Here is a 26,957-nt window from a genome sequence, read left to right as displayed (position 1 = left end):
CTTTCTGACAGCCATTTACTGTTACCTTCTGACATTCTTAACAGTTTCACTTTCGTCAACACTGTTAACTGTCTCTTACTGACACTGTTGACTATCACTTTCTGACACTCTTAACTGTATCAATTTCTGACACTGTTAACTGTCTTCATCTCACATCTACGATTGATCCTACGATCGATCCCCGTCGGTGGGCCCATTGGGTTATTTTTCATTCCAGCCAGTGCACCACGACTGGTATATCAAAGACTCTGCTATCTTGTCTGTGGGAAGGTGCATATAAAAGATCTCTTGTTACTAATGTAAAAATATAGCAGGTTTCCTCTGTTTGACATTGTCCAAACCCGTACCTCACAATTAGTATGGTACATCAAAATAAATGGTATGTACGGACCATTGAGTTTGTTACAGTGGAAGGAGATTATGTGGTCGCAGATGTCTTGTTGACCATGCATTGAAATAACTACACTGAATGTGAGACACCAAATAGCCATACAGTTAATAATAATACATTTCTCTGAAGAAAGGAATATTTTATTTAACGACACAATTAACTCATTTTAATTATCATTACATGGCGTCGGGCAAATGGGTAACGACCACACAGAGAGAAAACCTGCTTGTGTCAAATGGGTTACTTTTTCTGATTAGTAGCAAGGGATCATTTATATGAAGCATTGTACCTGTAGGCAGGATACCTGTCCTGGACGAAGGGGCCAGCACCTGCGCCCATGACAGGCGTGCACTACAACAGCTTGCTCTGAATGTGCACGTTAAGCCCTATGACCTGACCTGACCTGACAGGATTGTGCCTCCAACAGCCTTTGATAACAACAGTCATGGTGCACTGACTGCATGGAATGAGAAGTATTATAGCACAGTGGGCCCATATTTCATCGTATGACAGTGCAACAGATTCATCTTATTAAACATTATTTTTATTACATTCCATCCAGTTATTTTAGACAAGTACTTGTAAGTATACATATATTTTTTACTACATTCCGGTTGTTATTTTTTCCCTTCCGGTGAAAACGTAACAAGTGAGCCTGTGTGAGCATGACAGGCGTGAGTCACCGGTGTTAGATAATCCCCCTGATACGAGAAGACAGTTTATTGCACCTTCGTACATGTACATGTAGAAACGTCACCTGTGTCACATATGTGCAGATATATACATATCTGTCGTACATCACTGACATGTATTGCACAAGGGTAGATAGGGCCATCACGCCTTGGTGCTCAGCTGTGCTTGCACGGTTATCATCCTGGACGTTTGGAAGCCCATAATTTGTTTTATTGTTAATGGATTAATCTGAAATTTTGTCAGTGTGAAGTCATTATAGCATTCTGTATCATAGCTAAATTATATAAAAATCCATTAAAAAATAAACATTTGGCATCAGTTACAATTGCACTAATTGTGTAACTTAGCCAGTTAGCAGCCGTGCAGCATTTTAATTGTTTTTTTAATGAGTTATCTGTGATCAATTTATAATATGTAAAGTACTGTTTGTTTTAACGACACCACTGGAACACATTAATAAATTAATCCTCGGCTGTCGGATGTCAGACATTTCATAAACTGTGACACGTCGGCTTCATATCACTGTATGTGCAGATAAATACATACGCTGTCATACAGGACTGACATGTATTGCATAATGGTTTTTGAGGCATAAAGAAGAAGAAAAAAGTATCTCAAGGCAATTTTTTTTAATGAGTTATTTGTGATGTATAATACATGTAAAGTACTGTTTTTTTAATGACACCACTAGAGCACAGTGATTAATGAATTAATCATTAGCTATTCGATGTCAGACCTTTCATAATTCTCATATAGTGTTCAGAGGGAACCTGCTACATTTTTTTCATAAGCAGCACGGAATCTTATTGAATTTCCCAGAAACAGGACAGCACATACAACAACTTTTTATATAGCAGTTGTGAAGGATTGGTTGGGTCTTGGGATCGAATCTCCTTGGTGGACCCATTCTTTGATTGGGTTTTCCCCAACCAGTGCCCCACAACTGGTATAATTGTCAAAAGGCTGTGATATGCACTGTCCTATCTTTGCAATTAAAGATCAGGCCGTATAGCCCAGTGGTAAAACGGTCACCTGATGCACGATCAGTCTTTGGACCCATTGGGCTATTTTTCGGTCCATCCAGTGCACTACGATTGGTATATATGTATATCAAAGGCTGTGGTATGTGCTATCCTGTGCGTGGAATGGTGCACATAAAAGATCCCTTGCTACTAATTGAAAAATGTAGCAGGTTTCCTCTATGACTATATGTCAGAATTACCAAATGTTTGACATCCATTGGCCGTTAATAAATAAATAAATTTGCTCTAGTGCTGTTGTTAAACAAAACAAACTTTACTGTTTCCATATAAAATATCTTTAGCTGTTAATCGGAAAAATAGTGTGTTTCCCTTGTGACACAAATATCTGACATCCAATGGGCATTAATTAATAAATCAATATGCTCCAGTGGTGTGGTTTAACAAAATAACGTTTTACATGAATACATGTAACTTATATCTCAGGCTGACATGAGGGAAAACATGTGGAGACAAACTGCATGAATTAATTTCCTGCGATAGGTGTTCAGAGGGCGTAACGTCACGCCTGGCCGACTGGCTGGTCACAGCTGTGAACGGTGATGCCTAACTTCGACTCTCTGTATTGAAGCATGTTAGGTACGCGTGATAAATGACGAACTGCGACTCCCCGTATTGAAGCATGTTAGGCACATGTGATAAACGCCAAACTGTGACTCCCCATATTGAAGCATGTTAGGCACAAGTGATAAACGCTGAACTGCGACTCCCCATATTGATGCATGTTAGGCACACATGATAAACGCCCATTGTAGACTCCCCATATTGATGCATGTTAGGCACTCGTGATAAACACCCAGTGTAGACTCCCCATATTGATGCATGTTAGGCACACATGATAAACGCCCAGTGTAGACTCCCCATATTGATGCATGTTAGGCACACATGATAAACACCCAGTGTAGACTCCCCATATTGATGCATGTTAGGCACACGTGATAAATGCCCAGTGTAGACTTCCCCATATTGATGCATGTTAGGCACACGTGATAAACACCCAGTGTAGACTTCCCCATATTGATGCATGTTAGGCACACGTGATAAACGCCCAGTGTAGACTTCCCCATATTGATACATGTTAGGCACACGTGATAAACGCCCAGTGTAGACTTCCCATATTGATGCATGTTAGGCATACGTGATAAACGCCCAGTGTAGACACCCCATATTGATGCATGTTAGGCCCAGTGTAGACTCCCCATATTGATGCATGTTAGGCCCAGTGTAGACTCCAGTCCAACCACATCAATAATCCATGTACATTTACAATTACAGCTGTTGATTTTCTGTTTACTGCAGTAAGCAGTTCTGATTAGGAGAATTGACTGTTGTTTAAATGTAATGACTTATTTAAAGGTAATTTAATATGATGTAAATAATCGATGTTAAGACAGTGTTTGACAAATGTTGGCAAAGGTTACTGGCCCTCACAGAAGCTTTAGGTAGTGTCCTATATATTAAAGTAATACATTTGATATTTTCCACCTGCCACTTACCCCAGATCCTTTTCTTTCCTGGATGGAGGAGCCAGCATAAATGGACAATTGCATCCATGACGGGCGTGCACTACAACAGCTGTCTCTGAATGTGACTACTCTCTCAGTAACCATTAACAACTAATCACTAACCCACTGTCCTTGAAAGACAGCCTAAATAGCTGAGGAGTATGCTCAAGACAGCGTGCTTGAACTATAATTGGATTAAAGCATGAAAATAAAGTTAAAATTGAAAGTGTTAATATTTCCCATACATGTGTATTATGATAGGTTGCTTTCTCTGATCTATGTCATAATCACCAATTTGTGGAAAGTACATATATGAGATCCCTTTCTGCATTAGGAAAACATTATGACTATATGTCTTAATTATCAAATGTTTGACATGCAATAGCTGATGATTAATTAATCAGTGTGCTCTAGTGGTGTCTTTAAACAAAACAAACTTTATCTTTCTTCTTTGACCTTTCACACTGCATGTCATAATCACCATATTTGACACCCACGTGGATTAGCCCCACTGATTAAACTAATGTGTCTAGGTTTTGTTAAACAAACATTCCATTCCTGTCATAACTGACCAAAGTATATACATGTATATATCTGAAATGCCCTGTGGAGTATTACTATTAGCTCAATCACGAGCCCGATATCCACTGCAATAGGTGTTACTGTTAGCTCAATCACCAGCCCGATATCCACTGCAATAAGTGTTACTGTTAGCTCAATCACCATGGTTAGCCATCGGTCTTACAGGCTGGTAGGTACTGGGTTCGGATCCCAGTCGAGGCATGGGTTTTTTAATCCAGATACCGACTCCAAACTCTGAGTAAAGTGCTCTGCAAGGCTCAATGGGTAGGTGTAAACCACTTGCACCAACCAGTGATCCATAACTGGTTCAACAAGGCCATGGTTTGTGCTATCCTGCCTGTGGGAAGTGCAAATAAAAGATCCTTAACCATGTCTGATGCCATATAACCGTAAATAAAATGTGTTGAGTGCGTCGTTAAATAAAACATTTCTTTCAATCACCAGCCCGATATCCACTGCAATAAGTGTTACTGTTAGCTCAATCACCAGCCTGATATCCACTGCAATAAGTGTTACTATTAGCTCAATCACCAGCCCAATATCCACTGCAATAAGTGTCAAGGCGGTGTGATGTTTATCTCTGCTAAGTGTGGGACCAGTGGTTGATTGGTCTCCGTGACTGATTAGGAAGTTTTATCTTTCTGGTCGTAAGCCACTTGTCAGTGCCTGTACCGAGAAGCAGTTATTAACAGGCGCAGGTTAAGCGCCTTATTGCAGCAAGAACCAGCTTTCTTGTCTTCTCCACAAGTACCTAGTAATCTCGCACTGCTGGGGGGGGGGGGGGGGGTATTGTGTACCTGGTATGTTTATAATGTGGCAGTGCTAAAATTATGGTTTTATAATCTCGCACTGCTGGGAGGGGGGTGTATTATGTACCTGATATGTTTATAATATGACAGTACTAAAATTATATGTATTTAATCTGGCACTGCTGGGGGGTATTGTATATCTGGTGTATTTATGTACGTGTGTATTATATGGCAGTACTAATACCGTAACAAAACCATTGGTATTACACAGCTTATGGAAGTGCTGAATATACTTTGGTCATGCATGCTTGTGTCAGTGCAAGTTTAGAAATGTAAGTATGTAATATATTTTAATACACCAAGCTGAATTAATGGCACAGTGGTTAAGGCAGTGTGTTTACAACTGGTGGGTTCTGGGTTCATATCCCAGTACCGGCTTAAAGCCAGAGTGAGTTTTTACACCTTAATGGGGATATTTAAAAGACACCATAACTACTTGTACTTCTTTCTCACTATAGCCATTAACCTGTGTAACGGTGGGATATTACAAGATGAGTCAACCTCTGTGCATCCATCTAAGACTTTTCCTTATCAAAAGCCATGGTATGTGCTGTCATGTATGAGAAAGTGCCAGGGAACATTTTGTTCTGTATCATGTTGTGATTCACTGTGCAAGTTTGAGAAATTAATGACTATACATTTCTACAATGTTTGTTGAATTATTCATATCTCACCATAAAATTTGAGACAAGTGATTAATTGCTCCATCTAACTTAGATTATGGGGAGCCATTTACAATATTACTGGTACTATGTATGACGCCATTTAAATTCACATGCTAAGGGGAGCTAAGAATTGCTCTCCTTGAACTAGTCCTCAGGGTAGTGAAGGAGAGCTAGAGTGGTAGGTCATCTAGTCCTCAGGGTAGTGAAGGAGAGCTAGAGTGGTAGGTCAACTAGTCCTCAGGGTAGTGAAGGAGAGCTAGAGTGGTAGGTCATCTAGTCCTCAGGGTAGTGAAGGAGAGCTAGAGTGATGATAGGTCAACTAGTCCTCAGGGTAGTGAAGGAGAGCTAGAGTGGTAGGTCATCTAGTCCTCAGGGTAGTGAAGGAGAGCTAGAGTGGTAGGTCAACTAGTCCTCAGGGTAGTAAAGGAGAGCTAGAGTGATAGGTCAACTAGTCCTCAGGGTAGTGAAGGAGAGCTAGAGTGATAGGTCAACTAGTCCTCAGGGTAGTGAAGGAGAGCTAGAGTGATAGGTCAACTAGTCCTCAGGGTAGTAAAGGAGAGCTAGAGTGATAGGTCAACTAGTCCTCAGGGTAGTGAAGGAGAGCTAGAGTGGTAGGTCATCTAGTCCTCAGGGTAGTGAAGGAGAGCTAGAGTGGTAGGTCAACTAGTCCTCAGGGTAGTGAAGGAGAGCTAGAGTGGTAGGTCATCTAGTCCTCAGGGTAGTGAAGGAGAGCTAGAGTGAGGTCAACTAGTCCTCAGGGTAGTAAAGGAGAGCAGAGTGATAGGTCAACTAGTCCTCAGGGTAGTGAAGGAGAGCTAGAGTGATAGGTCAACTAGTCCTCAGGGTAGTGAAGGAGAGCTAGAGTGATAGGTCAACTAGTCCTCAGGGTAGTAAAGGAGAGCTAGAGTGATAGGTCAACTAGTCCTCAGGGTAGTGAAGGAGAGCTAGAGTGATAGGTCATCTAGTCCTCAGGGTAGTGAAGGAGCGCTGGAGTGATGGGTCAACTAGTCCTCGGGGTAGTGAAGGAGAGCTAGAGTGATAGGTCAGCTAGTCCTCAGGGTAGTGAAGGAGAGCTAGAATGATAGGTCACCTTAGACGGAGAGGTCGGATTATTATACTAAGAAAAAACTACAGGTTACGTGTCTTCATACAAAAGGACTCTAATTTCAGCTCTAACTATCAGCTCTAAAAATGAATTGCCGTATGTCTGCCACCTACCAGCCATTTATGTGTTGAGGTACCATTAAAATAAAGTCCCTTCCCATACACTTACACAGTGTAACACACAGTTCTTAACATTGAAATGTGTCAATTGTAGAAAATCATCCATTCATTTGGATTACCGATAGCAGTACGATACAAGTGCATATATCACTGGGTGCATATCACTGTGTTTGTTTGTATGCATGTGAACATACGGCCTCCAGCAGTGCATACAAATTAGAATCAGACCTGGGTACACTTGGTAAACACTGCCTTACACAACACTGGTGGGGGAGCCACTGGTCGTGTCTTGTCAGATCTACATTTACTATCACTCGTGAATGGCAGTTGCCTTTGAGTTGTTTGCATAAAGATTAGTCTTTATTGGCTGCATGTTTTCCTGTTATGCATGTCAGACCTGTGTGAGATGGGACAGTGAATAAGGCCGGTCAGACTGAGCCACAGTGTCTCTGTCCCTTTCAGGCTTTCTGCCACAATACAATTTGAGGATGGGCAGGATCTAGCAGTCGGCAAAGCGTTCACCTGAGGTGCTTGGGTTGTAGGATCGAATCACCTTAGTGGACCCATTCTCTGATTGGGGGTTTTCCTGTTTCAACCAGTGCACTATAACTGGTATATCAATGGATATGGTATGTGCTGTCCTGTTTGTGGGAAAGTGCATATAAAAATATCTTGTTCCTAATGGAAAAATGCAGTGGTTTAACACATGTGGTTGAAGAGACTATTTATTACAGAATTATCATTTAAAGATATGTACCCATGCTTTAGTAGCTTTAGGACCGGGATTTAGCTCTATCGATTGAGTACTCGCTTGAGATCCTTACATCGCAGGATCGAACCACTTCGGTGGATCCATTCAACTGATTGATGTTTCTCCCATTCCAACCAGTGTACCACAACTGGTCAAAGGCCGTGGTAAGTGCTTTCCTGTCTGGAAAAATGCATATAAAAGATCCCTTGCTACATTAGAAAAAATGTAGCAGGTTTTTAAATGTTTGACATCCAATAGCTGATGATTAATTAATCAATGTGATCTAGTGGTGTTGTTAAACAAAACAAACTTTAGTAGCTTTAAGAAGGGTCATGATTAGCTTAGTTGGTAGAGTGGACCCATTCTCTGATTATTTATTTTCCTTCTTTCCCACCTAATATCCTACAACTCGTGTATCAAAGGCTATGGTATGTGCTGTCCTGTTCTGGGAAAGAGTATAATAATTATAATAATTTAAACTTCTCAATTTATGGGGAGCTATTAATTTGTATTGTTGGGGGGGGGGGGGTTAAGTGCTACAAAAGGATTAAATATCATTGCTTCCTGTAATCTAATTTTGGGGAGCAGTTAATCAATTCCCACCATTGTTTTCACTGTGAAGTTTTTATGCAAAAGACTCATTGCTGCTAATTGAAAAATGTAGCATCTTTTTTCTTATTTTTGTCAGAATTATCCAATGGTTCAGTTACAACAGCCAGTGTTCTGTAGTGGGTGTCTTTAAAAAAAAAAAACAGTTTTCTTTTGTTCATGTATACCCATGCTTTAAATAGCAGTTTTAACAACACTGGTGTATATTTAAATTCTTGTTTTGTTCTGAGGTCATAACTTAAACTGACAGTCAAAATACCAGGGATGAACCATCTGCAACTGAAACATCCTACAGTCGTTGACCAGACGGGCTAACACTAATCTGAACTTGGCTCCCAAATCAGTCAAGTGGTTTTTATTGCCCCATAACCTTTTATGGTCAATCTGAGTGTCGTTAAAGCTTCGCAATTTGAAATCAATTCCATTTTAAAGTAATAAATCTATTTTAGTTATAAACCAGAAACAGAATTTAAAACTTAATTATTATTAATTTTTTTTAAAGTTTCAATTATTTGGTTAAAATGTTTTAAGCACATGTTTTTGTTTGCAAGTGAACTCCACAAAGATTGTATTAGATATCAGAGTTAAAGAATGGGTTGGTGGGGTGGTTGTTAAATTGAATACATCATATATTGTATATTGTATGAAGAGCAAAAAAAATGTCAAATATCGTTATTATCGTACTGGGGTGTTGTTGAACATTAATTCATCTCAATACAGTTTAATTCATCTCAATACAGTTTATGTCAAGTTCATGTTGATATTAGTTGTATGTTATGCCTCATGTAGCCTTTTAATTGTAAACCCTCTGTCTGTCTGTCTGTCTGTCTCTCTCGCTCTCTCTCTCTCTCTCTCTCTCTCTCTCTCTCTCTCTCTCTCTCTCTCTCTCTCTCTCTCTCTCTCTCTCTCTCAATTGCTTTCACTTTCTCTCTCTTTTAGCCTCTCTTGCCTCCTTTTTATTTATTTTTGTCTCTCTCTCTCTTACTATCTATACCTCACTCATACCTTGCAAGTAGGTTAAATCATTGACATTTCTAACTTCTCTTAACTAATCTTAAAACACTGCAGTGCAGTATCTGAGCTATATACCTTCTCCTTGAGCCGTACACTCCTCCACCACAGACATATGTATTTGTCTATAAAGCTCAAAAACTAATCAGAGACCTCGGGTAAAATGGTTTGGTGTGACCCGCGGTGACCCTGTGTCTGGGATTCTGCTGGGGCGAGATGCACCGTGGTGCCGTGTGGCAGACGCTGCAGTTCTCCAGTCGTTTGACTGCAGTCTCGCTGATAACATCTGCCTGCTGTAAGTGCTGGTGTCAGCTCCATGTGTGATGTTAGAGACTGGTGTAGATAACACACACGGCTCATCCATACGTATGGTCTAGTACTCTTTGGGATACTTTCTTCTTCGTATTTTTCCTGGGTTTTTTGAAACTTTTTTTTTTACTTTTTTTTGTACAGTTGATATGATCTTCGTTACAAGGAAACATCCTTCATAACATGCTCATGTTCGGGTATCATATTTTTTTGGGGTAAAATTCATGATATCATGATTATAAAGACACTTTTTATACATAAGGTCTGGTACGTACATGTGTAAGTACTCATTATTTGTTTCTGGAATCTTAGTTGGGTTGGGGGTTCTTTGTCAAATTATAAAGATATTTTTCATGCATATGGTCTGGTAAAGTACTTTTTCAAGGGTTTTTTGTCAGTTTGATAACAATATTCATTATATTAAACAAAAAAAAATTCCTAGTCATGCTATGATATCTCACTTTTGTCAGATCCATGTCTTGATTGTAAAGACACTTTTTTCATACATATGGTGTGATACTGTATCACGGGTTTTTTTTCCCACCATTGATACAATAGACATTATAAAGAAAGAAAACAAATCATTCTCATGCTTTGATGGTATCACAGTTTTGTCTAACTGATGTTATCAAAGGCATTTTTTATGCATATGGTATACATGTATTGAGTTTATACCCACCAGGGCTAGCTCTGAGTGAGCAGAACATGTCGCCAAATTGTTTATTAAACTTCAAAAATTGCAGAAATTGTCAGTTATTTTCTGAAAAATGTCAATTATTACATGAAATTATTTCGCCAAAACTAAACTAAAATTTGACAACTGCTTTCAGAATTCACAATTGGCGAATTTGGCAAGTGCCAGAGTTAGCCCTGTCTACAATGGGATGGGAACTCTATTTACGTGCCCCTATCCACAAGGGTTCAGGCACGCCCACCCCGGAATTAGTCCCTGACTTCGCCAGTGACCAATTCCGGGGCGGGGGGTATCTACAATGGGATGGGATGGGAACTCTATTTACGTGCCCCTATCCACAAGGGTTCAGGCACGCCCACCCCGGAATTAGTCCCTGACTTCGCCAGGGACCAATTCCGGGGCGGGGGGTATCTACAATGGGATGGGATGGGAACTCTGTTTACGTGCCCCTATCCACAAGGGTTCAGGCACGCCCACCCCGGAATTAGTCCCTGACTTCGCCAGTGACCAATTCCGGGGCGGGGGGTATCTACAATGGGATGGGATGGGAACTCTATTTACGTGCCCCTATCCACAAGGGTTCAGGCACGCCCACCCCGGAATTAGTCCCTGACTTTGCCAGTGACCAATTCCGGGGCGGGGGGTATCTACAATGGGATGGGATGGGAACTCTATTTACATGACCCTATCCACAAGGGTTCAGGCACGCCCACCCTGGAATTAGTCCCTGACTTTGCCAGTGACCAATTCCAGGGCGGGGGGTATCTACAATGGGATGGGATGGGAACTCTATTTATGTGCCCCTATCCACAAGGGTTCAGGCACGCCTACCCCGGAATTAGTCCCTGACTTCGCCAGTGACCAATTCCGGGGCGGGGGGTATCTACAATGGGATGGGATGGGAACTCTATTTACGTGCCCCTATCCACAAGGGTTCAGGCACGCCCACCCCGGAATTAGTCCCTGACTTTGCCAGTGACCAATTCCGGGGCGGGGGGTATCTACAATGCATACACAGAGAAGAAGAATGTGAACTTTATGGAAAAGGTTCATCCATTAAAAGCACTGAATATCCTAGACTTGTAGTTGTAGTTGCTACTAAATTGCAAAATCTATCATGGGGATAGAGACGTGTTTTTAACACCTCCAGTCACCACCATCATACTCTTTGCACAGTCACCACCATCATACTCTTTGCAAAAGACTTACTGTCATGATTCTGGTCATAACTGACAGAGGACTATTTTCAGGGACCTCCATCTTCCTCCCTACACGAAAGCCTGTGCATGGGGCCCCATCTAGACAAAATGCTGTATAACAGTAACATGTCTATGGCCAGTGATGACAGCAGTTCCATAGTGTTGGTATTAACAAGTGATGGGTTTCACATGGCAGATGATTCATGTGTCCAATCCTTTGTTCACTTTATAATGTCCACTGTCATCTTGAGGCACTTTAAATAAATAAAAAATACATGTATCTGCTTAAATTTGATGCAATTAACCTTTGTTCCATCCATTTTTAATCAGTTGATTCACATTTGTATTTTAGTTTTTATTAGTCCCTTTTTTTTTTCTTGCTGTTTCATTTTGAAGAAATACATGTATTTTTTGAATGAAAATAATACATTAAATTGTTTTTCAAAGATAACTTTTTTTGTAATGGTTCTGCACACTAATATATTTATCTGTGTCTGAAATCATACAACAATACAACTACAGTGTGATCATCATCTTTGAAAATAGAGGGCTGTTCTAAAAAACAAGGCAGCTATATTTACTGAAAGCAATGAGGTTTATACTGGTAACACAGGGTGGCCATCATCTTTGGAAATATAGGCAGCTATAGTTAATGAAAGCAGTGAGGTTTATACTGGTAACACAGGGTGGTCACCATCTTTGGAAATATAGGAAGCTATAGTTAATGAAAGCAGTGAGGTTTATACTGGTAACACAGTGTGGCCATCATCTTTGGAAATATAGGAAGCTATAGTTAATGAAAGCAGTGAGGTTTATACTGGTAACACAGGGTGGCCATCATCTTTGGAAATATAGGCAGCTATAGTTAATGAAAGCAGTGAGGTTTATACTGGTAACACAGGGTGGCCATCATCTTTGGAAATATAGGAAGCTATAGTTAATGAAAGCAGTGAGGTTTATACTGGTAACACAGTGTGGCCATCATCTTTGGAAATATAGGAAGCTATAGTTAATGAAAGCAGTGAGGTTTATAGTGGTAACACAGGGTGGCCATCATCTTTGGAAATATAGGCAGCTATAGTTACTGAAAGCAGTGAGGTTTATACTGGTAACACAGGGTGGCCATCATCTTTGGAAATATAGGCAGCTATAGTTACTGAAAGCAGTGAGGTTTATACTGGTAACACAGGGTGGTCATCATCTTTGGAAATATAGGCAGCTATAGTTAATGAAAGCAGTGAGGTTTATACTGGTAACACAGGGTGGCCATCATCTTTGGAAATATAGGCAGCTATAGTTAATGAAAGCAGTGAGGTTTATACTGGTAACACAGGGTGGCCATCATCTTTGGAAATATAGGCAGCTATAGTTAATGAAAGCAGTGAGGTTTATAGTGGTAACACAGTGTGGCCATCATCTTTGGAAATATAGGAAGCTATAGTTAATGAAAGCAGTGAGGTTTATACTGGTAACACAGGGTGGCCATCATCTTTGGAAATATAGGCAGCTATAGTTACTGAAAGCAGTGAGGTTTATACTGGTAACACAGGGTGGTCATCATCTTTGGAAATATAGGCAGCTATAGTTAATGAAAGCAGTGAGGTTTATACTGGTAACACAGGGTGGCCATCATCTTTGGAAATATAGGCAGCTATAGTTAATGAAAGCAGTGAGGTTTATACTGGTAACACAGGGTGGTCATCATCTTTGGAAATATAGGCAGCTATAGTTAATGAAAGCAGTGAGGTTTATACTGGTAACACAGGGTGGTCATCATCTTTGGAAATATAGGCAGCTATAGTTAATGAAAGCAGTGAGGTTTATACTGGTAACACAGGGTGGCCATCATCTTTGGAAATATAGGCAGCTATAGTTACTGAAAGCAGTGAGGTTTATACTGGTAACACAGGGTGGTCATCATCTTTCGAAATAGGCGGCTGTTCTAAAAAACAAGGCAGATATATTTACTGAAAGCAGTGAGGTTTATACTGGTAACACAAGGTGTCCACCGTCTTTCAAAGTATAAGCTGCTGTGTGTGGATCACGGGCCACTATATCTGCTTACCGCTGCGATGTGTATAATTGTTAACATGAAAAGTGGGCGGCAGTAGGTGCTGAAAACCACTAACGAACATTGTGTGAGTGATATTTCATGATCGTTACTGTTTTAAACACGAAACTCTAAATTCCTGTTTTGCAGGTGTGCCTCAAGGTTCTAAACCCCCACCACTGACAATGCTCAGCCCGGCAGGGTCAAAGGTCACTCGCAACACGGCAACTGTCCCGCCGCTCAGCCAGGTGTCACCTAGCAACGGGTTGACGTCAGCCAGTGGTGACGCTGCGCTAAGCGCCACTAGGACATCAAGTTTTGCGGCGGCGCTCCGAAAGCTGGCCCACCAAGCCAAAGACCCTGTCGGTATGTTCATTCTGTTCAGTGTTCAGGTCACGACATTATGTTCATGCTGTTCAGTGTTCAGGTCACAACATTATGTTCAGTGTTCAGGTCACGACATCATGTTCAGTGTTCAGGTCACGACATCATGTTCATTTAGTTCAGTGTTCAGGTCACGAAGTTCTGTTTAGTGTTCAAGTCATGACATTATGTTCATTCTGTTCAGAGATTAGGTCACGACATCATGTTCAGAGATTAGGTCACGACATTATGTTCATTCAGTTCAATGTTCACGTCACGACATTATGTTCATTCAGTTCAGTGTTCAGGTCACGACATTATGTTCATTCAGTTAATGTTCACGTCACGACATTATGTTCAGTGTTCAGGTCACGACATTATGTTCGTTCAGTGTTCAGGTCACGACATTATGTTCATTCAGTTCAGTGTTCAGGTCACAACATTATGTTCATTCAGTTCAATGTTCACGTCACGACATGTTCATTCAGTTCAGTGTTCAGGTCATACCGTTATGTTCATTCAATTCAGTGTTCAGGTCACGACATTATGTTCATTCTGTTCAGAGATTAGGTCACAACATTATGTTCATTCAGTTCAGTGTTCAGCTCACGACGTTGTGTTCATTCAGTTCAGTGTTCAGGTCATGACGTTATGTTCATTCTATTCAGTGTTCAGGTCACGACATTATGTTCATTCTGTTCAGAGATTAGGTCACAACATTATGTTCATTCAGTTCAGTGTTCAGGTCATGACGTTATGTTCATTCTATTCAGTGTTCAGGTCACGACATTTAGTTCATTCAGTTCAGTGTTTAAGTCACGACATTATGTTCATTCAGTTCAGTATTTAGGTTTTGACGTTACGTTCATTCGATTCAGTGTTTAGGTCATGACGTTATGTTCATTCAGTTCAGTGGATAAGTTTCTGTTGAAAAACAAAACAAAATGTACTTTCATTTAAGTCTGGTTTTTGAGGATATGTTACAAATAGATGCAACAATTCATATCCATTAGATATCATTTATCTTACAACTCGTTTAGAAACGTACCCAACCAGCATTTGCTTGTTAAATGCAGTTTCATTTGAAACTGGTTTCTAAGAATAACACTTGTGTCCATTAGATATCAGTTATCTCGTTAAAAAATATATCCAGATTACTTTCACTTGTTAAATACATTTTCAAATATTTTGTAAAATAACTGGTATGTAACGACCACCCATGTAGTATTCTCTGTATAACACATGCCCTGGAGATGTCACATACTACTGTGTTGCATCATGTAATTGACGCTTCTTTTTCCATACACTGTGAGATATGTGGTATCGTGCAGTGATATCCCACATACTTTGGAGAGTGATGACCTAGATACAAAAGCCAAACCGTCTAATGAAATTAACACAACTTAAACTGATTGATACTGATGATTATAGTTTTAACTGTGCAATAATATGTTTTTTGTTGGAAAAGGCATTTAACTTTCTCTTTTTTTTTAAAGATAGTTAAAAATAGAACACGACACTGGTGTCCATTAGATCCCATTTATTTTACATCTTGTTTGAAAACAACTTTTGCTCGTTTTGTTAGATGTGTTTTGAAACAACTCTTAGGATAATGGTATTTAAACTAGTAACAGCCGCTTGTGTTATTCTTTATAAATGTATTGCAGCCTCTTAAAGGTTTTGCAGTGACTGCCAGACTTTATTTTGTTTGTAGTGGTGGCTTCACTCTAATCAACAGGAGTACAATTTTTACCATTTTTATGTATTCTGTTGCAACTTATTGCTGAATAATACAGATCAGTATTTGACATGCTAAAATAGATTTCATTTGTGCATAACTGTTCAAAAACTGGTTGAGAACTTTTTTTTCATAATTAAATAGCAGTTTCTAAAAGAAACTACGAAGAAAAAAATCCTATAAATTATAATTAAAAAATAAAGCCAAGCATTTTTTTAAATAATTATTTTGAAAGTTAAAGATTGTTAAAACAAATTTAACTATAGCACATTGATTAATCAATGATCAGCTACTGGATGTGAAATATTTGGTAATTCTGACATTAAAAGTAGTCATCAAAAGAAACCTACAACATTTTTCCATTGATAGCAAGATATACCACAGCATTCAATATGAAAATTAATTAGCAACCACTGCTTGATGTTTAGGGATCTCTGATACTTGTATATAGTGAATTCCAATGCAAAGTGTTGCCTGAAAGTCGTTTTGTTTCATCCTTGCTGCATTAAGGAAATGTAGCGGGTTTCCTCTGATGACTGTGTCAGAATTACTAAACGTTTGACACCCAGTAGCCGATGATGAATTAATAAGTGTGCTCTAGTGGTGTTGTTAAACAAAAGAAACAAACTTGTTTTGTTTCATTATATGTTAAAGTGTTACTATAGACAGTTTCGACAGTTGTGTATTTATGTTCACAGAGGAAGCAGCCAATGTGAAGCACAGTCCACCGAATGCTGGCATCAGTCCAAGGGCAGCAACTCCGAAGCGTGCACCGCCCCCTCTAGTGTACACCAGTCAGTCCTCCAGCCTGACATCTCCCCCCGTGGTGACCATCGCCCCCACTCAGACTCACTCCACACTGCACAGCGACAGCAGACAGGTAAGCACATTGTTAACTAGTTGATCTCTCTTTATCTGCAGTTCTTTAGTCACTTGCTATATTTAATGTTGTGTTTCTGTTCACTCACTACTGATGGGAAAATATATCACGTTTCCTCTCTAAGACTATACGTAAAACATTACCAAACATCTGACATCAAATAGCTGATGATTAATAAATCAATGTGCTCTAGTGGTGTCATTAAACAAAACAAACAAATCAACAGCCAATGATTAACAAATCAATGATTTAGTTGTGTCGTTAAAGCAGACAAATATTAACTGGTTTTTTCTCTTCACTCTCAGGTCATTGACCGCGTCCCGTCAGCTCACAGCACCTCGTCGTCAGTTTATGAATCACTCTCCCTGAAGCAGGAGCGAGATCAGCGCCCCCTGTCTTCACACTCGCGCGACGATGACAGACTGTCCGCCAAAGACATCGCCATGGGCCAGACGTCGAGAATGTAAGTCATGCTGTCAGGACAGGCTTCAAATCGTTTCTTCTCACATACTTGTAATAATGACATGTAGAAATTGACATTTTCAAAGTCCCATTAACACTCGAAAGACATGTACATCACATTTTTGTCAGTCCTATTAATCCTATATCATGTTATTTTTGGTATGTGAATGCTTAGAGTGAATTTATTTATAAGATTTTAATATTTAGATAGTTTCTGTTATTTCACTGGTATTTCAAAATAATCGGGAATCATTTATCTGTTGTAAATTCACAATCAGTCACGGTAATTTAATGTTTAGATAGTTTTTGTTATTTCACTGGTGTTTCAAAATAATCGGGAATCATTTTTATCTGTTGTAAATTCACAATCAGTCGCAGTAATTTAATGTTTATCATGTGACTGCTGAACAAAGTTGGCAAATTTTTGCGATATAATTGTACATTTTGGTTTACCTGCCATATTCACAAATTGTTTGGAAAAAAAACCAAACTACTTTTCAACTGCGTCATATTTTAATGTATTTGAAGGTCTATTTATTACACAAAAGGGATATTAATACACTATGCAAAAGGATATAATAAGTTTGATATAAATTGTATTTTATGGGTTACAGTTCTTTACTTCACTGAAAGAAAATACTTTTTAACTTTCTTTTTTTTTTAATTAGAAAATTTAGAGTTTAAAATATTTTTAAAATTGTAATTTTTTTCATATCACATTTTAGACATTTTGTCTGCAGTATTTGTAGTTTGATGGCTGTGCTTTGATAGTAATTGTTCGTTTCTTTTGTCACGTGCATGCCTTGTTTTGAGCGGGTGTCGTTCATTTATTTATTTTGTTATTTTTTAAATTATTATTACTGCTAGTATTGTGGGGACCAATATTATAACTACTATTATTAATATACAGTGAAACCCGTCTCAACGAGATAATGCCAGTATTATAACTACTATTATTAATATACAGTGAAACCCGTCTCAACGAGATAATGCCAGTATTATAACCACTATTATTAATATACAGTGAAACCCGTCTCAACGAGATAATGCCAGTATTATAACCACAGTGATTATAATAGTATATAACAGTGAAACCCGTCTCAACGAGATAATGCCAGTATTATAACCACTATTATTAATATACAGTGAAACCCGTCTCAACGAGATAATGCCAGTATTATAACCACTATTATTAATATACAGTGAAACCCGTCTCAACGAGATAATGCCAGTATTATAACCACTATTATTAATATACAGTGAAACCCGTCTCAACGAGATAATGCCAGTATTATAACTACTATTATTAATATACAGTGAAACCCGTCTCAACGAGATAATGCCAGTATTATAACCACTATTATTAATATACAGTGAAACCCGTCTCAACGAGATAATGCCAGTATTATAACTACCATTATTAATATACAGTGAAACCCGTCTCAACGATTCTCAACGAGATAATTAATTAATATACATAAACAGTGAAACCCGTCTCAACGAGATAATGCCAGTATTATAACTACTATTATTAATATACAGTGAAACCCGTCTCAACGAGATAATGCCAGTATTATAACTACTATTATTAATATACAGTGAAACCCGTCTCAACGAGATAATGCCAGTATTATAACTACTATTATTAATATACAGTGAAACCCGTCTCAACGAGATAATGCCAGTATTATAACTACCATTATTAATATACAGTGAAACCAGTGAAACCCGTCTCAACGAGATAATGCCAGTATTATAACTACCATTATTAATATACAGTGAAACCCGTCTCAACGAGATAATGCCAGTATTATAACTACCATTATTAATATACAGTGAAACCCGTCTCAACGAGATAATGCCAGTATTATAACTACCATTATTAATATACAGTGAAACCCGTCTCAACGAGATAATGCCAGTATTATAACTACTATTATTAATATACAGTGAAACCCGTCTCAACGAGATTATGCCAGTATTATAACTACTATTATTAATATACAGTGAAACCCGTCTCAACGAGATTATGCCAGTATTATAACTACCATTATTAATATACAGTGAAACAGTGAAACCCGTCTCAACGAGATAATGCCAGTATTATAACTACCATTATTAATATACAGTGAAACCCGTCTCAACGAGATTATGCCAGTATTATAACTACCATTATTAATATACAGTGAAACCCGTCTCAACGAGATAATGCCAGTATTATAACCACTATTATTAATATACAGTGAAACCCGTCTCAACGAGATAATGCCAGTATTATAACCACTATTATTAATATACAGTGAAACCCGTCTAAACGAGATAATGCCAGTATTATAACCACTATTATTAATATACAGTGAAACCCGTCTCAACGAGATTATGCCAGTATTATAACTACTATTATTAATATACAGTGAAACCCGTCTAAACGAGATAATGCCAGGGACCTAATATTTGTCCCATTTAGACAGGGTCATGTTTTAGAATTTAGAAAATTCAGGACAAAGAAACTTGGCTAGTTTCAACGGGATTCCAGTTTGTGCAGGGTCCAGTTTAGCCAGGTTCCACTGTATTGTGATATCTGATATTACAATCACTATTGTTGTTGTAGTTTATTATTATTATTATTGTTACAGCATGACTCCGCGCTCGACCCCGGGGTCTGTTCCCACGTCAAGTCGAGAAGAAAGTCTGATCCGCGGATTCCAGCCATACCGAGCCGGGGAGGAGATGAGACATGCTTTGCCCCCTGGAGCATTTGCGATGGACCCTGCGTACGCATACCACCCGGCCTTTCTTCAGCACCACCCGTACTCTCATCCAGCTTACAGGTGTGTGCGCATTTTGGTTTATGTTGGGGGGCGAGATCCTACTTTAGTTGGTAGAGCGTTCTTCTGAGGCGCTTTGGTCATAAGTTATAATCATGTTGATAACGCCATATAACTAGATAAAATGTGTTGAGTGCATCATTAAATAAATAATTTATTGCTCTTTTTTTCCCTTTTTTTTGTCATAGGATCAAAACTCCTCAGTAGATCCATTCTCTGATTGGGTGTTTATTCTGTCACAATCAGTGGTCGTCAACTAATGTATCAAATGTCATAGTATGTGCTGTCCTGTCTGGAAAAATGTATACAAAAGATACCTTGCTGCCAATAGAAAAATGTAGGTGTTTCCTCAACACTGTGTGACATCCAATAGCCGATGATTAATAGGTCAAATGGTGTCGTTAAGCAAAATTAACAAAATGTTTCCTGTTTATTCAAATTTAAGTCTAGTCTTGTTTCTCCAGGTTTTAAATAGTACATAAAATGCTGTGGTATGTACTGTATGGGAAAGTGCATATAAAAGATCCCTTGCTGCCACATTGGAAGGGAAGTTTTTATGATAGCAGAGGGTTTCTTCTCTTATCTTTCTCTTGCCAAAGTGTCGAAACAACCATGTGTTAGTAAGTGTTAGAAACTAGATAACCATAGGTTAAAATCTTCTCAGATGTCATTAAATAGTATCCCTTTTTTTTCTTTCCAGGTTTGAAGATCCCCTGATGCTGGAACGCTATCGCATGATGCAGCCCCCAATGCTGCCATTCTCCCCTGCGACGGGGATGTTGCCTCACCACAACCTGCATCACCTGATAGCGAGCGGACACTACCCGCCCGAACTCCTGCGTCAGCAGTATCCGTACCTGTCTCCGAGTGCTCAGTCGCTGGATCCAAGGTCTCCGTCGCTGTCGCTAGAAAGGTACGCAGTTTAAATTACAAAACAGACAAAATACCTGTAGACTGATCCTAATCATTGTTTTTTTAAATTATATACCTGTCTCCGAGTGCCCAGTCACTGGACCCATCGCTGTCTCTCGAAAGGTAACCAATTTAAAATAATTAAATTGCATTCATTATAACATAACATCATCTCCTTGGTCCAGACGTAGCAATGGGAGTTTGTTCATTTCTCGATGAACGTAAAAAGTACATCGTCAGGTATAACATCAAATCTCATGATGTCATTTTATATGGGCAAGTTGTCTTATTGGGCGTTATTGTTATAGACTAAATATAATTAGAAATAAAGTATGAACTTTTAGTTATAAGTACTGTCTGTTATTTCTTTTTTGTTCATACCACGATGAACGTAAACTAAATAACAGACAATCCTTAATTACAAGCAGACAAACTACTTCAAGGAAGGAAGGAAATGGTTTATTTAACGACACACTCAACATATTTTATTTACGGTTATATGGTGTCAGACATATGGTTAAGGACCACATAGATATTGAGTGAGGAAACCCGTTGTTGCCACTTCATGGGCTACTCTTTCCGATTAGCAGCAAGGGATCTTTTATATGCACCATCCCACAGACAAGGTAGTATATACCACAGCCTTTGATACGCCAGTCGTGGTGCACTGGCTGGAACGAGAAATAGCCCAATGGGCCCACCAATGAGGATCGATCCCAGACCAACTACACATCTAGCGAATGCTTTACTACTGGGCTACATCCCGCCCCCACTACTTAAAGAGACTCAGACATTCATTTTGAGAAATACATTTTCTTTAAACAGTTGGATGCATTAGTAATCTGCAAACAAACAATTTTCATTAGTAATTTTGCATTGAAATTTGTCCAGCATTCTTAATATGAAGATGTTATGCACCAATGTATTGATATTGTAAAGAGATGTAAAGTGGTGTCATTTGAATACTGATGTATTTCAAATTTTAAAAAACATGTTTCCTTAGGTTAGCTTCACACCTATTAAAATGTATCTCAGTTCCATATTGAGCAAAGAATGTTGTTTACATGTCAGTATGTTTTATTTTATGTTCTACCGTAACATTTTTGTTAACAGTTCATAAATATAGATATATTATATTTGTCATCTTGGCTATATGCAAAATATCTATATTTGTAAAATGTAGCCATTGGCCTTAATATAGGCTTACCTGTAGGTCAATACCAAAACTACAGTATTGGATAAATAAAATTAAATGTTATTTAAATCAATTGTTTTTGTTGTAGATCTCGAACCGAAGAAGAAAGACATCGAGAACTAGAGAGGGAGCGAGAGAATGAACGAGAGAAGGAGCGTGAGAGAGAGAAGGAGAGAGAGCGTGAGCGAGAGCACGAGGCGGAGACTCAGAGGATCCGTGAGCGACAGAGGGAGCTGGAGAAGGAGAAGCACCGCCTGCTGGTGAGACAGAGTGAGTACTCACGCGACTACTCACACCGCGAGCTGGAGAAGCAGCGGCTGCTCGAGTACTCGGACCACCTGCGTGAGGTGGGGCATGGCGAGTGGGGCAGTCTGCGTCACGACGACCACGCCAGGGAGCTACTCACCGTGCCCGTGTTGCCACACCACGACAAGTCAGGTAGCAGGGGAGATGACTCAGGTGTGTATGTGTGTGTATGTATGTGTGTTCTTTAACAAACATTGCTTTAGTAATGGCTTTGGTTTTTCTTCTTTTTTTTTCTTCTTTTTTTATTATTATTATTTTTTTATCTTTCCCATCCAACTTTATAATCAAAAATATTCATTCAGATTTATTATTCAAAGTAAAATTTATCATCTTGAAACTACATTTTCGAATCTTAAAGTGTAAAAACTTATTTATCTAATACATTTATGTTGCATCTAATGTTTTTAGGGCAAATTCTAGGAAAAGTTTTTATTGTAATAAAAGTTATTCATCGATTATTGTGGGGGGTGGGGGTTTTCTTTCATTTAATTTTACATCATCAATACTGCACTATATCATGTTTCTATATGTTTTTTAATGGGGGGTTTTCAGCATCAATTTGCCAAAGAAGTATTTTTCTGTGGGTTTAGCTTTATTAATATTGCATTGCCAATTACAAATTAAATCATAACATGTATACTTATTATTAACATCACATGTAAGTTGATTTTAACTTCAATGTAATTTTGCAGGTCCAAACTTTGGTTCTATAACTCAAGGCACACCGCGAGATCGCGAGTTTTCCGAGAAGTACAAGGAGGATTACGCTGACAGTTACAAGAGGTTGAACAACTCGAAGTGGGCCGAGAACCACCGAGCAACGCACAACGATTACTTGAAAAATAATTACCATCACAAGGTAACACTACAAGTCAATTGATTGTCATACTGAGTTTAATGGCTGTGTCATACGTGTTTAATGGTTGTGTCATGCTGAGTTTAATGGTTGTGTCATAACGTGTTTAATGGTTGTGTCATACCGTATTTAATGGGTTGTGTCATATTGAGTTTAATGGGTTGTGTTATACTGAGTTTAATGGTTGTGTCATACTGAGTTTAATGGCTGTGTCACACTGAGTTTAATGGTTGTGTCATATTGAGTTTAATGGTTGTCATACTGAATTAATGGTTGTGTCATACTGTGTTTAATGGTTGTCATATTGTTTAATGGCAGTTTCATACTGAGTTTAATTGTGTCATATTGAGTTTAATGGTTGTGTCATACTTAGTTTAATGGTTGTGTTATACTGAGTTTAATGGTTGTGTTATACTGAGTTTAATGGTTGTGTCATACTGAGTTTAATGGTTGTGTTATACTGAGTTTAATGGTTGTGTCATACTGAGTTTAATGATTGTGTCATACTGAGTTTAATGATTGTGTCATATTGTGTTTAATGGAAGTGTCATACTGAGTTGCTGCTTCATTATTAACAATAGCCTATATGATAGCTGTAAATTGTTGGGTTGTTTTTTTCTTTTTCGCTTTCTGTCAACTAAGTATCAATATCAGACACCAAATACCCATAGACTAGTTTAAAATTATACTGTTCAGTGTTGTTAAACAAATGTTCATTTTCTTTTGTTTTGATGTCTGCCTTATACAAATGGGTGCATAATAATATGGTGCTGGTGTTTTTGCTTACTTAACGGGTGCAGAAAATACTAGACCGGTTGCCAAATGAGTCTTAACAGACAAGTTGAAAAATATAACAAGTTCAACAGGCAATAATGTTTTCCTTTGTCATTTAGCTGTATTTTCAATTTCTTTCTTTTTTTAATACTTTATTACTCCTATTTCACAAATTTTAAATTGGTATCCCATGTACTGATTTTTTATAAAAACAATATTGTGCTGCATACTGATATACTGTGTCTTTCTTAAATGTGAATCTTTCATAGCTGTTTATACTATTTTTGTTGATAATTTTGGAATTTTAAATTGATGATGATCATGATCATGTACCTTTGTTTGATACCTAATAGCCAATGTGGTTTTTGGTTCTGGGGTATCATTAAATATTCATCCATTCATTCATTCATTCATTCACGCAATCCTTCATTGATGACTGCAGGTAATCGACTCATCTCAGGGTAGATACTACAGCAGCAGTTCGACGCCCACTGATCTCACTCAGCATAGTTACCACGGAGACAAGAGGTCGGAATTTGAGGCTGGTCGATCTCACGGACAGGAGGAGAAGCGAGGTCAACCCCCACCACTGCTTTCACCCAAAAGTCAAGGGGAGGCAACTCGCAGGAGTTCAGAATCAATATTCCGACCGTTTGAGAAAGTAGGGCAGGCGGAGCAGTTGAACAGTTATCAGTATTCTAAATCTGCATCAAGCTCAAAGGGCCCCGATTTGTTAGTCCCCACATACCGAGCGTCGGCGGATCGTGAACACACTAGTGATCTGAGAGACAAGAAAAAAAATAGCTTTGTGGAAAAACAGGGACACGTTGCTCAAAAGGTGGAATCTGTGAAGGACTATAGCAAAAAACAGCCGAAAATCTCGCTGAACAATAACATCGGCTACAGCAACCACCATGTGGAGTGCTTCAACTTCAAAAGCCTTGCGATGGAGAAGGCGAGCCATCGCCCAGAACCAAAAATGGACGTTGCCGTTGCTCAGGCAGTTCCGTTTTACGACCCGACCTTCATTCCGAGCGTTCCCGAGGCTCCACCAATCAGGAGCAAGCTGGACGTCCTGGAGGAGAAGTTGCGCTCGGCTCGGTTGAACGGTACATACTGCAGCGACAGCGAGGACGAAGTATCCGAGGAAGAGGACGAGCGTCAGGTTCACCGGTGTCTGATGGTCACCAAGGGGCCGCCACTCCCCCTCGAACTGACGCGGCCCAAAATTAAACTCTTCCGATGTTTGGGACTCATGTCGCAGGGCAGAAGAAAAGGTAATATATTGTTGTCATTACAGTTTCTCTCATTAATAAAGTTTGTTTACTAGTTGTTTTATTTCATCTGGCATGCTTCTGTAGTATGGATGTAAACATATGGAATGAGGTCATATATACATAGAGTAAATTTTTATAATATAACTGTGTACAAAGATGAAGTCTAAGCTAAATGAGTTTGAATCGTCATGGTTTTACATAGTCTTAACAGAGATTAAATTTATTGATGGTGGCAAGCAGATCCACTTCATTTTTATTCATATAAACTAAAAGTTTACGTATTCTGTATGAACATATTGAAGTAACTATTTTGATTCAAAATCGAAAAGGTTTACATATCAAAGTATATTAAAGTAACTTCCTGTATTTTAATTAACATAAACAGTTAGAAAGGTTTTACATGCTAAGTATGAATATATTGAAGTAACTTCCTGTATTTTAATTCACATAAAGTTAGAAAAGTTTACGCACTCAGTATGAATATATTGAAGTAACCTCCTGTATTTTAATTAACAAACAGAAAGGTTTACACTCTGTATGAACATATAGAAGTAACTTCAAGTATTATAATTAACATAAACAATTAGAAAAGTTTACACTCTGTCTGAACATATTGAAGTAACTTCATGTATTTTAATTAACATAAACAGAAAGGTTTACACACTGTATGAACATACTGAAGTAACTATTTTAATTACATAAACAATTGAATAGGTTTTTTACACACTGTGTATGAACATATTGAAGTAACTTCATGTATTTTAATCAACATAAACAATTGAATAGGTTTACACACTGTGTATGAACATATTGAAGTAACTTCATGTATTTTAATCATCATAAACAATTGAATAGGTTTACACACTGTGTATGAACATATTGAAGTAACTTCATGTATTTTAATCAACATAAACAATTGAATAGGTTTACACACTGTGTATGAACATATTGAAGTAACCATGTTTTGATGCTTCAGACGTGCTATTTGAGCGGTTTAGAAAGCGACGCAGGTTTCACCGGGAGCGGAGTGTTAGTCCGATAGAAATGGAAGAAAGCACTCGGCCTCCAGCCTTGGGTGCGAGCACGCACGACCCCGCGACCTTGTGTCAGGGGGGCGAGTATCGGGACAAGTGTCTTTACTTACGCAACATGTCGCTCCTGCCCGTCGGCAAGGACAGCCAGAAAGGTGGGTGTGGCTTGCTTTGGGGGAAGCTTGCTCACCCCCTCTGTCGCACTCTTCTTTCTCTTTTTGTTTCATTTATTTTCGTTACAGATCTTGTATTATTACGCATTTATCATTGCTTTAGATGGTTTTTTGCTGGGGGGGGGGGGGTTATTATAAATTAGGGTGGGAATAGTTCCAGAATTAATCATCGAGTGGGGGTGGGAGGGGGCGTTGGCACTGTTCTGATTATTTTATGCCTGTTTAGTTTGCAGCAGGTATTTCTCAGAGGCATGTGTTTTCATCAGCTTTTTATTTAATTTCAGTTCTTTTTGCATGCACTAATTTTCACTAATGAGATATAATTTGTGAAATAGCCAGAAAATTATGTTTAATAATTATTTTGGCTTAGGTCCATTTCTCACAAACTCTTAAGTCATAGATCATTGAAACTTGGTTTATAGTTGCATACACGTGATTTTATATTAATATATGTTAAACAAATTTGTTAAGCTTTCTTAGTTTTTTTATTAATTTTTTAATAAATATGTTTTAAACTGGATTAATCCTAAATGTCTCGTCACAGATTTTTAAAATTTCTTTATTCACTGTAGGTGAAACACTTGTGTGTAATTCCACAGAATTCTTGTTTAACTGTGATGTAATTTTCAG

The 26,957-nt window shown here is 38.6% G+C and overlaps 1 protein-coding gene across 1 annotated transcript in view; it reads left to right on the top strand.

The window, feature by feature from the left end:
- LOC121388407 (genetic suppressor element 1-like) overlaps positions 1–26,957 on the top strand; it is a 101,898-nt gene that overhangs the window by 70,748 nt on the left and 4,193 nt on the right. The window contains exons 3-11 of the mRNA XM_041519717.1: positions 13,683–13,898; positions 16,332–16,513; positions 16,819–16,976; positions 19,612–19,806; positions 20,504–20,716; positions 21,999–22,369; positions 22,909–23,075; positions 24,289–25,123; positions 26,100–26,309. Of these exons, the coding sequence (XP_041375651.1) occupies positions 13,683–13,898; positions 16,332–16,513; positions 16,819–16,976; positions 19,612–19,806; positions 20,504–20,716; positions 21,999–22,369; positions 22,909–23,075; positions 24,289–25,123; positions 26,100–26,309 (2,547 nt within the window). The remainder of the gene's footprint in view (positions 1–13,682; positions 13,899–16,331; positions 16,514–16,818; positions 16,977–19,611; positions 19,807–20,503; positions 20,717–21,998; positions 22,370–22,908; positions 23,076–24,288; positions 25,124–26,099; positions 26,310–26,957) is intronic.

Source organism: Gigantopelta aegis, chromosome 14 (assembly GCF_016097555.1).
Source record: "Gigantopelta aegis isolate Gae_Host chromosome 14, Gae_host_genome, whole genome shotgun sequence".
NCBI lineage: Eukaryota > Metazoa > Mollusca > Gastropoda > Neomphalida > Peltospiridae > Gigantopelta > Gigantopelta aegis.
This window is presented reverse-complemented; position numbering and strand designations above follow the sequence as displayed.